At 37.3% G+C, this 18863-nt stretch overlaps 1 protein-coding gene across 1 annotated transcript in view; it reads right to left on the bottom strand.

Moving 5' to 3' along the window:
• ATXN10 (ataxin 10) overlaps positions 1 to 18863 on the bottom strand; it is a 108965-nt gene that overhangs the window by 56139 nt on the left and 33963 nt on the right. Inside the window, exons 6-8 of the mRNA XM_062570825.1 lie at positions 12592 to 12672; positions 5639 to 5804; positions 1140 to 1248 (exon numbers count right to left, since the gene is read on the bottom strand). Of these exons, the coding sequence (XP_062426809.1) occupies positions 1140 to 1248; positions 5639 to 5804; positions 12592 to 12672 (356 nt within the window). The remainder of the gene's footprint in view (positions 1 to 1139; positions 1249 to 5638; positions 5805 to 12591; positions 12673 to 18863) is intronic.

Below are 18863 nucleotides of genomic sequence, written 5' to 3'. Positions count from 1 at the left end.
ATTAAAAGAGCTTTGTAGCCAGCAGACAGATTTAAATAGAGCTATCTGAATTGACAAAGTCCTGTTGGCTGAAGGTGCCTGAGAACCATGAAGGACGCACAAGCAAGTAATGTTATAGTTTACACCCACGTTTAATTAGCCTGGAGACAGCTGGGGAGAAAAGTCAGTCTATGCACAGCTAGGGACTGCAGGACTGGCCTATAGACTGCTAACCTTGCGAGACTGATCAGCAGCTCAAAGTTCCTTTGTGTTGAGGGACTTACACAACCATTCAGAAGATATGAGTAGTCATCTTGTGTTTCCTTAAAACACACACACACGAAGCATATATTGTTTTGACTTAACGTAAGCTATAAAACTATTCACCTGAGTATCAGCAAAAATAAGAGTTCTTTTTAAAAAAGAGGACTCTGAGAACATCTCAACATAGAGAGTTACTGTAAACAGCTGTTTCAGCCAAAACATAGTTTTAATTAATTCTCTAACATCCATCAAATGTTTACAAGTTACTCAGAAAACTGTGCATGACATCAGTCTCAGAAAGCACTATTATTTAAGGCAGCACAGGTCATGTACACTTCTTCCTCCTTTCTCCTTGAGTATTTAGAGTCTCTTTGGACCATCCTGGCTTCATTCTGTGTTTAAAGCTGCTATTTTATTGCTTCTTAGCAAAAGAAAACTTCTTTCAAACTAACATTTAAAAGTCATTGAATTTGATTAAAAGCTCTCAATCCACATTTAGTTTCAGTTTTCAAAAATTTGGAGAACAGAAGGGAATAGGCATTGAAAAGTCCCATTTCTACTTCTTGAGAAAGTTCTTCCACACATACTCAGTCAGTGGAAGAACATAGGAAGCAGCACAATTTGCACAATTCCTACCATATAAACAGCACATTGCTGAGAGCTGAATAAACGCTCTGTTGGGTTATAGGAGCCAATAGAGCAAGCAGAGCAGCAGAAAAATTCCAGGAACAAATCAAATATTTGAAAATGTAGATTAATTCAATCTCCTATTTATTTATTTTATTAAAATGTCAGAATCATAATTACCATCAGTTGTGAAAAACATGTTTTCATTCACAGAGCACCATGATTTGAAGCGAGCCAGCAGTTCATAAACTCTGTGGCTTTTCACTCACCTACAGCTGTTTCAAGCAACCCAGGCGAAGCTTGTAGATGTTCTAGTTGTCCGTTGTTTGATGTCATTTCACAAAGAACATCAAGAAGTCGAATTGTAACCAGTGCTTCCTACAAATGAAAATACATTTCTGAAAATGTTTTATGAAGGATAACATATTAACATAAAATCTGATGATCTATTTAAGGACAAGTATTCTCAGCAATTCAGTTTCTCAGCAGGTCTTTTGAACTGCCAATATGTAAGTAATTGTGAGTAAATTTATGTAAAATAGGAATATCTTTCTAGAATAATGATAATGTATTATATCGCAATAATTTCTTTTCTACAGTCAAATATAGTGTTATATGTGACCTGAAAGATCACGGGGAAAACAAAACAGAGCCATAAGGGATAAAATTTTAACAAAAACACAGTAGCTTCCAAAAGTAGAAATACAGAAAATTACTAGCTGAGAAAATTATTTCTGTATAAATGTTTTCTTTGAGTTTATTCAGTAGGAGTGTCCCACTTTAAAGACGCAAACACCGCCTGCAAGACACCAATTTCTTATCCGCAGGAATTCTGTAAAGTTCTGTGGTCAAATGAACTTTGGCTGCGAGAATTTACATTATTCTTGCGTAAATAGGATAGGAATCATAGATGCAGTATTTTGGTTAGGTATGAGAGACAATTTTATTTGCATATTATTTATTCAACCAGAGAACTATTTTTTCTTCATGGGTTGTGTTGATGTGTGCTTAGAATGACAATCCAGCACTTACAGAATAACTTGGAATGCCATGTATTGCTCGAGAACAAGACTGCAACTGCAACCTGGTTCCTTACTAGGTGTGCTATGTAAATTGCAAGTAGCCTTGAAAAGGCTCATACATACACCAGAGCAACTATCTCCATCTTTTCTTCTTGACCAGGATGGAAAGACATTTACTTCTGGCTGTATCAGTAGTATAACATTTTTTAATTCATATAATCAATATAACATAATTGAACCCATCAACAATTATGTTCACTAAGTACTAGGTTGTGCCAAAAGTTTTATTTCAATTTGCTTTCTCACACAGGTATACAAGTCATAGCCCTGCCAAGTTACTTAATAAATTGCTTTCAACAGTACAAAATCAGCTTCTAAATATATTGGTCAATGTTGCAGTATAAACAAAGAACAGCTCAACAGTATTTCAAGGACATTAAGTAGGTATTTGCAGTTTTTATCTGATGGCCATGTTGATATGGATATAATCTGAGAAGTAAATAAGGAAGTGATAGACAAGTTTCAAAATTAACATATTTCAAGCAAGAACCAGAAAAGCCATTCCTTATCATGGGGTTAAATAGGAACCTTTTTGCAAGTATGGTTGAAAGTTAGTGAAAGCTGACTAAGCAGGCTTATAACGGGAAACTATTCTACACATTAGTTTAAGCACTACAGAAGCAAAGTAAGCATTGGCTTGAGATGAGACCTACAAGACCCGAGGTTGCCTAGAGAACACACATATGCCTAATAAATTAAACAGTAGATGGGACCCAGACAACAGTTTGTGAGAGAGGCTGGTTCAAGGGTATTCTCAAAATGCATTTTCAGTGTGGCTTCCCAGTTTTGGAGGCTAAGACAGCTTATTAGTACAAACAGCCTGAGCAAGCCATTTAGCTTTAGGGTCAAAGAAAAAGCCCAGAAATAGTTTCATTTATTAGCACTGGTGTTGCCTAAAGCATTTTTAATGACAGACTGTACATATACAATTATATTTTTTTTCAGTTAAGTACAACTCTTAGGCAAAAACTAAAAAAAAAATTAAATAATCAAAGAGAAAGTGTTGACTTTTTTTTGATCGTTTCTAGTAAGAAAAAAAAAACAGTTTCTGGGGTTTTTTAGTTGGAATATTTCTTTTCCCATGGCAAGCATGTGCTATGTGTAAATACACACACACACACAAATATATGTATATACACTCACACTTGTTCAAAGCTGTTCTTGCCACTTCTTTTGATTTATTCAGCTATTTGTGACTTAAGTTACAGTCACTAAATGATCCATATTTCCCATCAAACAGTGCTACTTAACTTTTCACATCTCATACTTATGCAGGAGAAGGATAAAATGTCATTGCCTAACAGGGCAACTGACGCAGTGGTATTCTCAATACTGCTGTCCCAGCACCTTCAAGTTGGACAGAGACCTTCTGCAAGGCGCAAACAAATGGTTTTTTTCCAAGAACTGAAACCACAGAATACTTGGAAAGTAACCACAAAAGATTAAAAAGAAAAGAAAAAAATAAATAGAGGGAACAGAGAGAGCTCTTACTGCCAAGCTGATACCTTCTCTGAAAGTAGTTAATTACATTTTCTAAAATTTCTCAGACTAAGAGGTTAGTGGAGTTCTCGGGAGAGGGGGACAAAGGAGTGACAAAAAGGGAAGCTATCTTTCTTGGACAGATAAGAATAGATTGATGTTGATGACCTGCCTCCCATTTTAATTTTTCTTACACACCCAACTATCACTTCCTCATGAAGTGATTTTTGTTAACTTTCCATAGGACCTTTCTATGTGTATTTGTACATTTAAACTTCTTGCACGAATTCCCCCCTCAAATCAGGGAGCTGTATCACTGTTTAACATTATCATATAAAAGCATATAAAGATGTTTCTTTTTTTTTTTCATTTTAATTGCAAACTATAGCTATGAGAGATATTCTTTGGAGTTTCTCTGCTTGGATTTATAACAAGTTAATTTTATTTTAAGAATATTTCCCACTACAGGCATATTGGGTGATATAATTTCAGCAAACCACAGTCACCTCCTGACAGGATGGAAGCCAGATGTAACCTTTCTGAAAATGTTATCTTTTAATGCTACAATCATTTTAAACACTTTTTAACAGTTAAGCAAATATATTAATTACACATCTGAAACTAAGTATGACTAATCAGTGAGAACTCAAGGAATCAAAAGAAATTAGAACAGTGTTTTAGTAAGTCCATCTTTGTCCAGCCCATACTAGGGTTTCTCACACTAAGTTTTCTGGATAGATTTTTTTCTTTTTCTTTTCTCTCTCTCTCTCTCTTTTTTTTTTTTTTTTTTTTTTTTCTTTTTTTTTTTTTTTTTTTTTAAGGAGAAAAGGAAAACTCACACCAGCTGAAAACATCAAAACTCCATCTAACTTGTTCTATACGAAGCGATCCAGAACTGATGGCAATACAGCTGACACCCCCAGTTCAGAATACAGTGACCCAATGCAGGAGCACTTAAGTATACTACAGCTTAGGGTGTCAGTTGCTCTCTGTACTCACAAAGGCATTGTTAGGTACTTTTTTTAAGCAGTTTATTGAAAGTAAGAGGGAGAAGAACAGATTATTTTAAAAGATCTCTACCCTTAGATGGTCTAAACCTCCTTATTGTACTATATGGTATGGCAAGTAGCCAGCAGCTCTTGGATACTTCATAAGGGAATAAAATAAGGCCATCTAGAACTCAGCCCTGCATCAGAAGCTCCCAAAGCACAGCCCACAAGCCATTTGTGACCCATAAAAGCCTTCCTGTTTAGCTTGCAAAGGGAAAATTGTGGCCATCCTCAGTAGAACTGGTTCATTAAGTCTGAGGCAATAACAGATCCCATCCAAGTGGACTGGAGTTGGATTGAGTGCCTGGGTGCTGGAGACAGGAGCTGCCTGCCACCAGGAGCCCAGAAAGCTGTGCAACTTGAGGTTGTGGACCTAAACAGCCCCAGGAGCGCTGCCATATCAGAACCATGCAAAGCTCATCATGCAGCCCCAAATTGTTAGGGAATGGAGAAAACAGTCAGGGACTAAAAAGCCCTCACTAGCACTTTGCAGATAGCTGCGCCTGTACTGAGCTGATCACAAACACATCACACAGATTTCTGTGATCAGAATTTGGTGTTCTGAGTTCCAGACAGCCTGGGAACACCTGCCATGTGAACAGCCAACTGCAAGTTCAAAGAACCGTATTTGGGAACTTTATGATGTGTCTATCTATTTAAGTAAAAAAAAAAATAGTTTTGCACTGTTAGGGAAAAAAATTACTATATTTAGTTTTATTTAAACTAATTTAAAGAAAAAAAAAATCAGAGGTGCTGTTCTCTTTCCATATATACAAAAACTTATAAAGTTTGGATTCATAGTTGAATAAAATTATTTCATACAGTAAAATAATCATAGAAGTGAGCCCCTAGTAGAAGCACAATAAAATCCCAAAATATCTGACAACTTCAACTTTTCTTTTATTATAAATTTAAGTTTTGAGATATTTTACATGGTAGATGAATTTTTACCTCGACTGAATCCTCTGACATCCTCAAATTCCCAAAATCTCATCTCCAAATCCTTGCCTATTGTCTTACAAATTTACCAGTGAACACTGCCAGTGCTTTACCAATATAAAGGAAACATTGAAACATAAATTTTGTGATTTCATGTACTAGCAGCAATGCAGAATCATCACTTCAGACTTCAGCACTATAATGTTTTATCAGTTGTACCTCATTTTTGTTATCTGATGCAGAAGTTAACTTGAGCACAGCTTGACACTTCTCCTGGAAACAGCCTGCAAGGAAGTCAGCAAGTCTCAAGAACACAATCATTTCTTCATTGGTAACAGGGTTCTTCTCACTTATTTTTGCCATTATCAGCTCTAACAAAGTAACTCTAGAATTAGAAAACAACTTGTTAACCAAATTCACTAAGCCATATAAAGTTAACAGTAGAATATGCAGATATGGTTTTTATAAAAATGATACAAACAATTAGAATTTATTAACAAATTTGATATTAAAAAAAATCTTAAAAAGCACTGACGATCAGTTCCTGTTCACCATGTATGTTAGTTTATTTCTGCACAGCATTAAATTCAATTCAGCATACAATTAATACAATCTAGTCAGTGAAATTCCTATTTTTCCACAAGTCTATTTCCATTTCTAAATTTTTATGTCCTAACATAAAATTACAGTGACTGCATATGCTTATGTCTAAAATTTCCACCGAAACAGCTTTTAAAAGCTGTTGTTAAATTCAAGAAAATAAACTATTTGACAGCTTCTGTTTGAAAACACTATCTTTTCACAGCCCTTGCCTTACATGTAGTCTTTCACTAACTCTACTTTCCAACCTAAAACAATTCTGATCAGAACCAGGAGAAAAAAAAATTGTTATTTATGCTCAGTTCTATGCAGCTCTTTCATAACTGCCACTAGATAGACTATAATAAATTCAAGTTAATTATCCATTTTCCTACTGAGAGTTATTCAGTGTATTAAACTAACCACTAAAAGGATACATAAAGAAGTTCCTCTATAAAATGTCCCTGAGACATTTATTTTAACAGCTTTAATGTTGTTTTATTTCTGATATTCCTTCATGTTGTTATGGTAAACTCTCAACAGAGTATTTTGAGGAAACAGAACATTAACATGGCAGTGGCCCTACTACAGCTTCCCTGTTAAACTTCAGCAGAGAACACAGATTAGTGAGGTTACACTGTAATTCTCTCAACCTGAAAAAGCTCTTTTTCTTGAATGAATCCAAGAGCAGGCTCAGAGTTTTCTTAACTAAAATATTTGTAATTCCATTGCAAAATATTTGCAATGGAAGGACTGACATTTAAACATATGAAGCAGTTCATTTTTTTTTAATTTACCAAGCAAGCTGTCACACGGGAAGAAAAATGTCTTTTTCTGCAGAAAAAAGCATGATCACTGCTTTATTAACCTCAAAACCCCCACCTATATTAATAGAGTTACTCAGTTCTTGCTAAACTAACTTACACACTATTAATATAGCTGAATTAAACAATTATCTGAATGAACACAAAAAGCCTTTTCAACACGATAGCACAGAAATGTAGTCAATATATTTGAGAAAAGGACTCGTGAGAAAACATTGTCAAACACTGCTAACCCCTCTTACAGGCTTTACTTTTGTAGGTGAAGAAGCACCAAAACAAAACACTCATGTTTGTTCTACAGGTTAAAGTAGGGTACTGTATACTTGCTCATATACAAACTACCAGAGGTAGGTTGCCCAGCATCCCAGACTGTATGAATGTTTTCGGATTTGGCATACTATGTTAAAATCAGGCAGAGTGCACAGACGTGCAATCCATATTCAAGACGGAAATTCTTGTCGAGTTTAAACCTTTTCAGGTATTCTCAGCTAAGAAAACAGTCTGCTCACAGATTCCAAAACAGTATCATCTCCTGCGTAACAGAAATTCAATCAGATGTACCTGAACTAATAATCCAAATACACAGAAAATTATTGCCAATAAGGAAACAGCTTCCTAACCCCTTTTTGCATTACTCTTCCTCTAGTAATATAATGATGTGCCTTCTTGCATAATCATAATCCTTCCAAAGAAACAGAAGTGACTTGAAAACACCACCTGTATGTAATTCCTTTCGAAGATTCCCGTTCTCTTTGAGCATTCACATGCTAAAACTGTTTCTGAGTTTTCTTCCAGGCACAGTCATTCAGGACATGCCCATCCTTCCACTGAATTTCAAGCAAGTCTTGCCACTTAGCCAAGAGTTTCCTGAGAGCAACACTTTTTGTTCTAGTGTGAGCTCCCTTACATTCCCTGCTTCTATTGTTTCTGTCAGTCCTCTTCCAAGACTCCCTACAATCTTTCCAAGTTATTTTGCTCAAACAAGCTCTCATTTGCAGATTTAGTTTTCATCTCACAACACTTCTTCAGCCTGTCAAATATGACAACCATTTGTGCCAGTTTCAGTATGTCTTGTTATGAATTTTCATAACTTTCAGTTCAATATCTGATAATTTTGTGTAATGTCTGAAGACTGGGTTTTTTTCTAGCCTTCTATCTTCTTCACAGTATTTATGAGGTTTAAACAAAGATTGTCTGTTGGTCATTTACCATCCCCAGAATCAACAGGTATTTACACTAAGGCTGCTATAGCTTTAGAGCTCTTAGAAAAAATGCCTCACATCTAGGTAGAGTTAAAACACAACTGTTGTGTTGGAAAACACTCTTTACTAGGATCCACTGTGTGAAGGTATGTTCAAGAAGAAAGCCCTGCTATTTTTGGTAGTAAATTGAAGACATTTTTCTTCCTACTTTCTGACTCTTCTATTTGCATATATATTTGCTGACATGTGGTATGCCAATAAAATTCTTTTTGCCTAAACCAGGTGTAGCCTACACTCAGTGCTCCCTCCCTCCTAATAAGCCTCTGATTACTATGACTGTCTTCCTACTTTCTCACCTTGAATACTCCCTCTGCTCTGATCTTGGGTAGATGTGATGGCCTCCACAGGAAATCCCATCATTTTTCATTGCTTTGCGATGTAATATTTGAAAGGAGGGTTCATTGAGACAAGAGATATGCCCTAAGTTTATTTCCTACTCTATTGGTCTTTCACCTCTAAATTTGCTTTCCCGCAGGGTTGTGTTCTAATCTCTTCCAGTTGAGTGCGTTCTGTCTTTACTACATTTCAGTTATCTGATCTTCTCAGATTCACCCAAAAGATTCCGATTGTATCCAATTATGAAAGGTTTTCTGCCAGCTTGCTCGTGACCCTGTCACCACCTCTCAGAGTAGATGTTCAGATCATTTTGTTGGTTTAGTTCTTACAACTGTCTACAGGTACCAACTGGCTGATTTCTTACTCAAGTACTATCAGTTGTTTCTAGAAGTCAGTGTTTCATAAAGATCCACCCACCATGGTCTGACTAAAAAATTATCATTATATTCATGGAGGAATATAATCCAGTTCTCCTTCAGCTATTTAACCTCTGAAAGCACTACAAAGAATACAAACCCGCCACAATATTGACACCAACAGCAATGCAGCTGAACCTAAGCAGGAAGCTGTGCCAATTATTCTGTCTGAGTGTCCATATCACTACTGGTGATTCTGCCAATGGCTCATCATTCACTGAGAACACTTTACATGAAATAACCATATCTGTAAGTTTTAAAGATGCAAATAGTTGAGCATCCTTAAAAAAAAAAAAAAAAAAAAAAAAAGCCCTCAAGCATTTCAGTTCTGTATTTCTCTTGCTATTACAGAATCACAGAATAGGTGAGGTTGGAAGGGACCTCCGGGGATCACCTAGTTCAACACCCTCTGCTCAAGCAGAGTCACTTACAGCATGGTAGACAGGGTTGCATCCAGGCGGGCTTTGAATATCTCCAGAGAAGGAGACTCCACAACTTCTCAGGGCAACCTGTTCCAGGGCTCTGTCACTCTCACAGTGAAGAAATTACCCCTCATGTTCAGGCGGAACTTCCTGTGGTTCAGCTTTTGCCCAGTGCCTCTTGTCCTGTCGCATGGGAAAACTGAGAAGAGCATGTCCCCATCCCCTTGACACCCTCCCTTCAGGTACTTATACACATTGATAAGATCCCCTCCAAGTCTTCTCTTCGCCAGATCCAGCTCTCACAGCCGCTCCTCATAGGGCAGATACTCCATCTCTCTGATCATCTTCGTAGCCCTATGCTGGACTCTCTCCAGTAGCTCCATGTATCTCTTGTACTGGGCAGCCCAGAACTGGACACAGTACTCCACATGAGGCCTCACCAGGGCTGCAGGCAACACTCTTCCTAATGCTCCCCAGGATACCATTGGCCTCCTTGGCCACAAGGGCACATTGCTGGCTCACAGTCAACCTGTTGTCCACCACCACTCCCAGGTCTTTCTCTGCAGAGCTGCTCTCCAGAAGGTCAGCCCCCAGCTTGTACTGGTGCCTAGGGTTATTTTTCCCTAGGTGCAGGACTCTGCACTCGCCCTTGCTGAACCTCAGGAGGTTCCTCTCCGCCCAGCTATCCAGCCTGTCCAGGTCTCCCTGAATGGCAGCACAGCCCTCTGGTGTATCAGCCAGTCCTCCCAGCTTGGTATCTTCAGCAAACTTGCTGAGGAGGCACTCAGTCCCTTCATCCAGGTCACTGATGAAGACCCTCTGAGCTCTGCCTTACAGCCAGTTCTCAATCCACCTCACTCTCCACTCGTCTAACCCACACTTCCTGAGCTTCTCTAGGAGGATGTTATGGGAGACAGTGTCAAAAGCCTTGCTGAAGTCAAGGAATACAATGTCAACTGCTCTCCCCTCATCTACCCAGCCAGATATTCCATCACAGGCGGCCATCGGACTGGTTAAGCAGGATTTCCCCTTGGTGAATCCATGCTGGCTACTCGTGATCACCTTCTTTTCCTTCACATGCTTGGAGATGACATCCAGAAGGAGCTGTTCCATTCCCTTTCCAGGGATGGAGGTGAGGTTGCCTGGCCTATAGTTGCCTGGAGTCCTCCTCCTTGCCCTTCTTGAAGATTGGGGTGACACTGGCTTTCTTCCAGTCCTCAGGCACCTCTCCAGTTCTCTAACACCTTTCAAAGATGATGGAGTGTGGCTTGGCAACAACATCTGCCAGCTCCCTCAGTACCTGTGAGTGCATCACATCAGGGCCCATGGATTTGTGGCTTACCCATTCAAGCTTACCCAGAAGATCTCTAGTCCTCAACCAAAGGAAACTCTTCCCTTCTCCAGACTTTATCCCTTGCCTCCAGGCTGCAGGATTCATGAGGGCTGCGCTTAGCAGTGAAGACTGAAGCAAAGAAAGCATTCAGCAATTCTGCTTTCTCTGTAGTCCTTGTCACCAGGGCCCCTGCCCCATTCGGTAGCAGGCCCACATTTTCCCTAGTCCTCCTCTTGCTGCTGATGTATTTGAAGAAGCCCTTCTTGTTGTTCTTGACATCCCTTTCAAGACTCAATTTCAACTGGGCCTTAGCCTTCCTCATCACATCTCTACATACTCTGACAGCATTCCTATAATTCTCCCAGGTAAACTGTCCCCTCTACCACATTCTGTGTATTTTCTTCTGTCTGAATTTGGCCAATAGCTCCTTGCTCACTCATGCAGGTCTCCTGCCCCTTTTGCTGCACTTCTCACTCATAGGGATGCACCACTCTTGATCTTGGAGGAAGTGATGTTTGAATATTAGCCAGCTCTCCTGGACCCACCTTCCTTCTAGGGCCTTAACCCATGAGATTCCTCCAAGGAGGTCTCTGAAGAGCCCAAAGTCTACTCAACACAGTTAACTTTGAGTTGTAAAACCCTTGCAATTGGTAAATTTGGTGAATATCCTGTGACTAGCCATCCAGCATGAACATCCATACACCTACACAAAATGCCTTTCAGCCAAAGTAGTACCACACCCTAAGTAGCATGGTACACGCAAGGACAGCCATCTGAGACCTTTCTAGAAACTGTTTATATGTACAAAGTTATCCGTTGTTCTAAGAACAAATTATTAACTTAACACAGTCTTGGCCATTCTGAATGGGAAGTAAGAGGGGAGGGAAGGAAAGGGGGAAAATCATGACTTCCCATGAAAGTAAGAAACCTAGCTCATTCCTTTAATATAGTCTTTCCAAGTAACTATCTGGTTACAGAACCCATATTTCTACAAACAGTAAGGACACAGCTCATACTCCCTCCCACTTGATCAGCATGAACAAAGGAGAATTTTTTTTTTCCTCTTTGTCATTCCTATCCCTTTCTTTACATCCTATACTTACATATTAACTGTATTTTACCTACCATTTTCAAACCGATCATATTCCTTCTTTACCTGCCATTCCTTTTGTTTCTTTATAATCTCCAGTCAGTACCTGAGCAACCTTTTCTAATAACACTGCGGTTTTAGTCACAGAAAGAAGAGCACAAACAAAAAATATGACAAGAGACAGCTTTGTTTACTGCTTTGTTTCTACCTGCAAAATCTGTAGACAGGAACTTTCCAAGTGTTTGTTATTCTAACTTAAAATAAACTTTATCTTTCCCCATTCTTTATTAAAGCAAATGTAAATGAGTATTTTTTTCTACTATAACAATGGCCATTTTCCATCAATTCAGCACACTTTTATCCAAATACTTGAAGGACAGTTACTCTCTTTCTAGATTGAAGAGGTTTTTTTAACATTTAGAATTTTTTTAATAAAGGAAATACTATAAGTAATCATAGTCATCTTCACATCTACATTTTTTAGCTTCTGCTAACCAGTGTTAGGTAGACATCCAGCTTTAGTAAAGTTAGTATATCAGGCTTCCTTATAATTTCTTGTAATTACACCAGCAGTATTGAACAGCTGAGTACATTTCAAATACAGCTGTAAAATACTGCAGGGTGTGGTGCTCTTCTGAAATCAAGGCACAGGCATGATTTTTTTTTTTTTTTTGAAGTATTTCTTTATTGAGCAATGGCGCCAACCTGGATTCTGCAACCCTACATAAATCACTGCCAGTTGTGGCTAAGCTGTAATGTTAACCAACCAATTTAAAACCATTACTGACATAGAAACATGTATTTAGAGATTTTGTGCCAACTATGAAACCACACAGTTTTTCAATCATGTGAACAGGATACTCTATATGGAATGCTAAATACTAAAAGCCACATTGGTTTTTGGGGTTACCTTTCTTGATTGCTCAGTTTGGCATAGAGGGCTTCTACCAACTCTGGACATTTCAGCAAATGGTCTGTAACAATCAAGAACCTAAAGTGAAAGAGAGAAAGAGAAAAATGAATTACTAGTTCTATAAAGAAAACATCGTTTACATTTACTCTACCAGGTGCTGATTATTTTTACTTGTAGATAGTCATGTAATACATGTCTAGTCCTATTTGCTAAGTAATACGACTTACCACAAACTAATTACGCATTGTTCTCCTGGTATTTTCCCTATTACAGCAATGGGCATTTCCTATCAAGCATACTTTTATTCAAATGAAGGAAAGCTAGTTAAAGTTTTTCGCTGGTTACAGAAAAGGCACACAACCATTCAAATAATAAATGGTCAGTCCAACTCTTCATATATCTCAGCAAAAGCCAAAATACAAGTTTGAAAAATGTGCTATTCATCAGAAGACTGTTTTTGAGCCCAACGAAGAATCAAAGGAAGTGCCCAAACAATTTTTCCTTTCAAAAGAGTTTCTAACAAGCAGCAGAGCTTTGTCAGATGCCCAGCAGCAAAGTAATCCTAAACTACCAAAACCACTCCTTTTGTGTAACAAGGATCTCAGCCTATGTCACATTCTAACTTCTGAATACTGTCAAAGCAGCACCTCGCAGTTATGATCTACTCTTCTGGCAACGCCAACGTTTATATTAATCATCTTCACGAGCATCATTCATAGCAGTCAATAAGAAATGTTAGTCATCTAATTTCAATCCAGCTATGTAGTCTCAGCTTTACAAAAAAACTAAGCAGAAAAACCCCACACTAAACAGAGTAAATATTTTTGCTTCAAATTACATTTCTAGAAGTAATAACTGTTAAATATACAAGTAAACATATGAAACTGTGCATTTTTAATCAGTATCTATATCCAGTAAGTGTAAAATCACTAAGGCTCAAAGCTCAGAACATCCTCTGAGTGGATGAAGCTACTGAAGTAAGATAAAAATTCTATTTTTAATATTCCCTCCACCGCCTCCCTGCTTTCTGCTTTGCTGATAGGCTATTATTTGTGTATCCACAGTCTATCACATAGCTGGCACGAAGATCAGGTAGAAGTCTTCCAGTCATAACAGAGTATTTTTTGGACAAATAGTCAATAACAATTGAGGAAACAGAAGAACAAGAGGTCAAACAGATTAACACTTACTGTGTTTCTAATGCTAACTGTGGACTTATTAAGCATCTGGTCCACTTACTATAAACTAGACTTTAAGGAAGAAAAACAAAAGTAGTGCTGTACTTTTTTAAAAAGACTACTTTTTTAAAAAGACTGTACTGTAATGTACATTCAAGAGAAAAAATAGTACAGTCACAGGCAATCATCAACTTAAAAGTGGCATTCTGAGCAGCACAGAGTTGATTCACACATTTCTCAATGGGAAATTTAACCTACAGACTTCCCTATAGCCAACCGCACAACTGTACTCCAATCTGACCAGTGCAGGCTGACATAACAGAATTTCATCAAGCTACCAGTATGATAGTCACTGGGAATACATCCACAATTCCCAAGCCAATGATTCATGGCATAAGAACTCTCAACAGTTAAATCATCAGAATGATGACAATAATTGATTTTATTTTTTAAGAATTTGAGCAGAAGCAAAAGGCAACTGGAGCTGCAAGAGAAGAAAGCATAATAATCACAACTATGCAAAACACAGGAGTATTTAGCACAACAATATATAAATTCTGCTGCCAATGAAGTACAGTAAAATTGCATTTAAAGGAAAAAGACCTACAGTCTTTTTTTCAGATTTATAAATTTTGCAGTTGGAACAATAATTTTAATTTTCACAATTAATATTATTGTGGGGCTATTTTCTTGACTATTGGCCTTATAGTTAAAAAACAAACCAATAATTATCTCAAAAGATAAAATGCTGCTAATTGCATACAAGAGATTGTTTTTGTAAAGCAGAACAACTGCATTTAGTCATCACTTGGGTCTATACTCTTGTGTTCAAACACATCCTTATAGACTAGAATTATACTGTCTGAGAAGTCTGGAGCATTTCAGATTAGCATTTCCACTCATAAAGTACATCTACTTCCTTTTATCATTTTAATCTCAAGATACGATGCAATACATCAGAAACTCCTACTTCTGCATTTAAGATTCACTTTTTCCTTATTTTCTTCCTATATTGTTGCACCATAACTAATAGAACACCAACACATTTTAAAAGAGCATCACCAAGAAATGTCAACAGAAGAGACATATAGTGGACCTAAAGTACTTTTAACTCCAGCTACCATGACCAGAAATTTTGGTGGCAGTTAACCAAGAGTGAGGCAAACTAGAAGTAGTATCTTCAGTCCTCAGCTCTCCTGTTTTTCATTTGGAGTGGGGGAGAATAAGAGAAAAAGTAAGACTATCCACAAGTTTGAAATAATAAAAAAAGAAAAAGATACTTGGTTTTGGATTACTGACTGAATATGGCATTTCAGATACACACAAAAGACTTTGGTAAGAGATTTAAACTCTGTTTGGAGGCCAAGAGCAGAATCACTGGGATAAACTGAGGACCACTGTAATTTAGTGAAGGAAATGGTGAAAATTAAAGTTGTTATGTAAGCATAATACAGTAACAAATGAATAGTGTTAAATATGCCAATTTTCTTGACTTTTAAAAAATTGTTTGGCTAAAATCCTAAAAAAATCAAGTGTTTACATAGCAGATAAATACAGTAGGAGATGTTCAGATCAAAGACTTTATAATAGCACAAGGGCTACATTGTACCAAATGGAACTTGAGAAGCAGCCAAGATGAAATGGTATAAGCTACAGTTAGCTCAGTATATTCCAAAATGACCACTAAGCTTGTTCCAATCAAAGCTGGGTGTAAGCAATCAACTTTATCATAAAATGTCATGCTCCATATTAACTTGATTTGATTCCATTAGCAACTTTAGAGAACAGTGTCCTTGGTCTCTGAAAACGAGGAAAAAACAAAATGTTTCAGTAGAGAAAAGAAAACAAGAAAGTGATTCTGTGTTTTACCAGTAAACTTCTCTTTCAATGTCAAAACAGAAAACATATTCCATCATATATCCTGCAATAATGCAGGTTGAGCCAGAATATTTGTAAGAATGAAACAGCAATTTTTACTGTAGTTTAACAAACTTTTTGAAATGTAACATTCATTCTGGAATGACAAACCATTCAAATTTTGAAGAAAAAAACAAGAAAATTCAGGCGGTAAAGCTTTCAAAGCTATATCTACTAGTCTTTTCAGATGCTACAAAAGCAACATGCCTCACGAGAAACTGTTTTGGAGCAGAGCATGTTTTAAGAGTAAAATAATTTGTTGGTCTTGCAGAAGAATACAAGCACCTTATCAAACCATTTATAGGAATAAAACCATTTAAAAACAAATAAAATATATGTGCTCTGTAGAAATTAGAAAATCCACACTACCCAAAACACCAGCACTTAAGCACTTTTTACTCAAAAGAAATAAAATGTCCACATTTAAGGTTCAATACCAAGGATGAGGCACCACAGCGCTCTAATCTTGAGGTAAGGAAAACACAAAGGGAAAATCCTTACCTCTTCAGAAAGGATTATGCATAAGGAATGTGAGACTGATTTCAGATTATTTGTAATATTTCTTTGATTCAGGAAATACTGCTGTTCCATGTGATAGCTATATCTGAAAGGTTCTGGAGATGGATTTTTACTTATGCACAGTCAGCATCACTGTTTTTCTGAAGAGATACCATGCAAAATCTTGAAGATTAACAACAATACAACTACCTCCTTCTCTACAAAATGGCACAATTACGAGAGAAGTAACAAGATGAATGTGTCAGACTGAGCCTTAAAAGACTGGGGAAACCTGTGCCAATATGCTGCTACTGCAAATAGAAAGTAGAAATTACTCGGATCACTCCATTAAGGAAACTTTTCCAATTGTCAGTACTATTTAAAACCACAGTTGAACTTGGAACCTGCAACTTAACTCCAACTTTCCTGGAATTAAAAATAAATAAATAAACAAACAAACAAACTTTCTGGAGAGTAGAAAGAGAAGAGGCAGGGAAGGGCATCCTAAATTGTCAGAGAGGAAGAGTCAGAAGTTGCCAGCCCAAAACGAAAAAAGGTAACATTTTCTGGTTTCTGCACCACATGCATACCAATTAAGCACCAAGCACTCTACTGAGAAGTTCCATCTTTCCCTTTATGTCTGTGCCCATGGGCAAGACTTCTTGCCACAGGAGCACCAGTTTCTGCTCACACTTCTTTCCATAAACCAGTACAAAATAACCAAAGACAAAAAAAAATGAGGAGGGGGAACACCAATCCTAATCTTTGCAATCATCATTGAACTGTGGTTTCAAGAATAGAAACGATGTTCACAAAACCTTACTTCAAACACCAAACATCTGACCACACTTTTAATATCATTTTTTCCAGAGGCCAAAAGGAATACAACACCTCTTTTTTTAAAATGGAGAATTTTTGTTCCTTGCTCTTCAGGAATCAAAAATGCAACCTGTTTTTCTTTTCATAGTAGTTACACTGTCTCATGCATACACTTGGAAAAAATGATGACACAAGCTATACTCTCATCCCTAATGGAACCACCAAAGTATTTCTAAAATAAACAGCTTTTAGAATACACATTGGTTTCGGTTAGGATAAATTATAATGTAATTTTGTACTACTTTTTCCTAATTATTTTACAAAACACATATGTTTGCAGGTTCAATATTCTAAAATAGATTTCATGTGGCATTCTGTGTTGGTTTTTTTCTTCTAAATACAGTAGCCTCTAAGCTATGTGACACACTTCTCTGCTGTCGATTAATATAAACCCAGAAGGGAGTAGATGTGGACTGAGGGAGGAAGAGGACAAAGAGGAAAGACTCTTTAAAGGTTCCATAATTTTCCAGAGCCTAAGGCATAGTTATCTGCATATTAAAAAAAGAAAAATAAAAAGTTTTTACAGGAAAAAAGATAGCACTGGCAAGCTTTCTCAAAGTACTGCAAAGATAATACTGACTACTTGTGCTTTCTTCTTTCCTCAGAACTGCAATGAAGGAGTTTGTTACAATGGACTATCCAGATCTTGTTTGTAATCACATGCAATGGAGTGGGAAACATGCTTCAATTATCGAGTAGTGTGGTCCAGCTTTGTTTCCTAAAGGAATGATCTATCCACTTCCCAGATAGTATCCTTAAGTAAGCAGTACTGCTGAAAGAAAGAAGCATCGTAAAGAGCTTCTGTAATAAGTATATTTCCTTAGATGTTTCAGATATTTTCAACTTAATGTGTCAATGCTTCATGAGAGTAACATCATGGAGGCATCTTGGAAAGATGAAAACATACACAAAATAGATTTTTGTCTCACTAGGGCTTGAAAATAATGCATATCCCTTTGAATGGAATCAGATGATAGAATATAGAGTGAAAGAAGTAAAACCAAAAGCTGCATTGATCACGCTTCAACAGACAAACCTTCTGCTGTTAGGGAAGAGGGAGGAAGGAATGTGCTGGCCATAAAAGAGAGCAAGAGAACTAAGTAAAACTAAAAGGGAAAAATAATCACAAGAAAGTAGAAGAAGTTAAGCTTACAGATTTAAAAGTTTTCCATGTCCAAGAAAATACTTCAGAGTGAATTCCAATCCCACAACAGTGGGAGCAGCACAAGCTGTAGGCAGCAGATCATACCCAACCACCTGTCTGCTTTACAGAGTAAGGCCTCAGGACTCCAGATACATAGAACTGGTCACACAAGCATCAGGCTGTATCCGTATGCGTGTTTTCCACCAAAGCTAGCATTTATTGATTCTTAAGCTACTGGCCTAGATAGCATGTGCACGTTTCAGACAAAGAACTATGCATTTTCTAGAAAAAAATTGCACAAAGAACAGTCATGAAGATATGATTATTTAAGTAGCATATGCCATAAATCAAACAAGGAAAGGAAAGTTGCTATCTTGTTTCTGCAGAATCAGTGTCTTTTCAAAGACATACTCTTTGAAGTATCCTTTAACATCATAATCCTTGAAATATTCTGAAAGCAGCAAGCTCTGGGCACTCTTTACAAACCCAAATGAAGATCTAAATATTCAGGGCAAGATATATTAGTCTCAACAACTTTCAGTCCCGAAAACTTCTTCTGGTTTCTTCTTGCTCTTTAAAATTTTAGCCAAAGGTTATGAAGCAAAGGAGTATAAATCTAGTCAGGCAATGTTTTGAAGAACTGCAGAGATATA

The sequence above is a fragment of the Rhea pennata genome, chromosome 1 (genome assembly GCF_028389875.1).
Source record: "Rhea pennata isolate bPtePen1 chromosome 1, bPtePen1.pri, whole genome shotgun sequence".
NCBI classification, from domain to species: domain Eukaryota; kingdom Metazoa; phylum Chordata; class Aves; order Rheiformes; family Rheidae; genus Rhea; species Rhea pennata.
The sequence above is the reverse complement of the archived record's forward strand: the minus strand, read 5'-3'. Positions and strand labels throughout refer to the sequence as shown.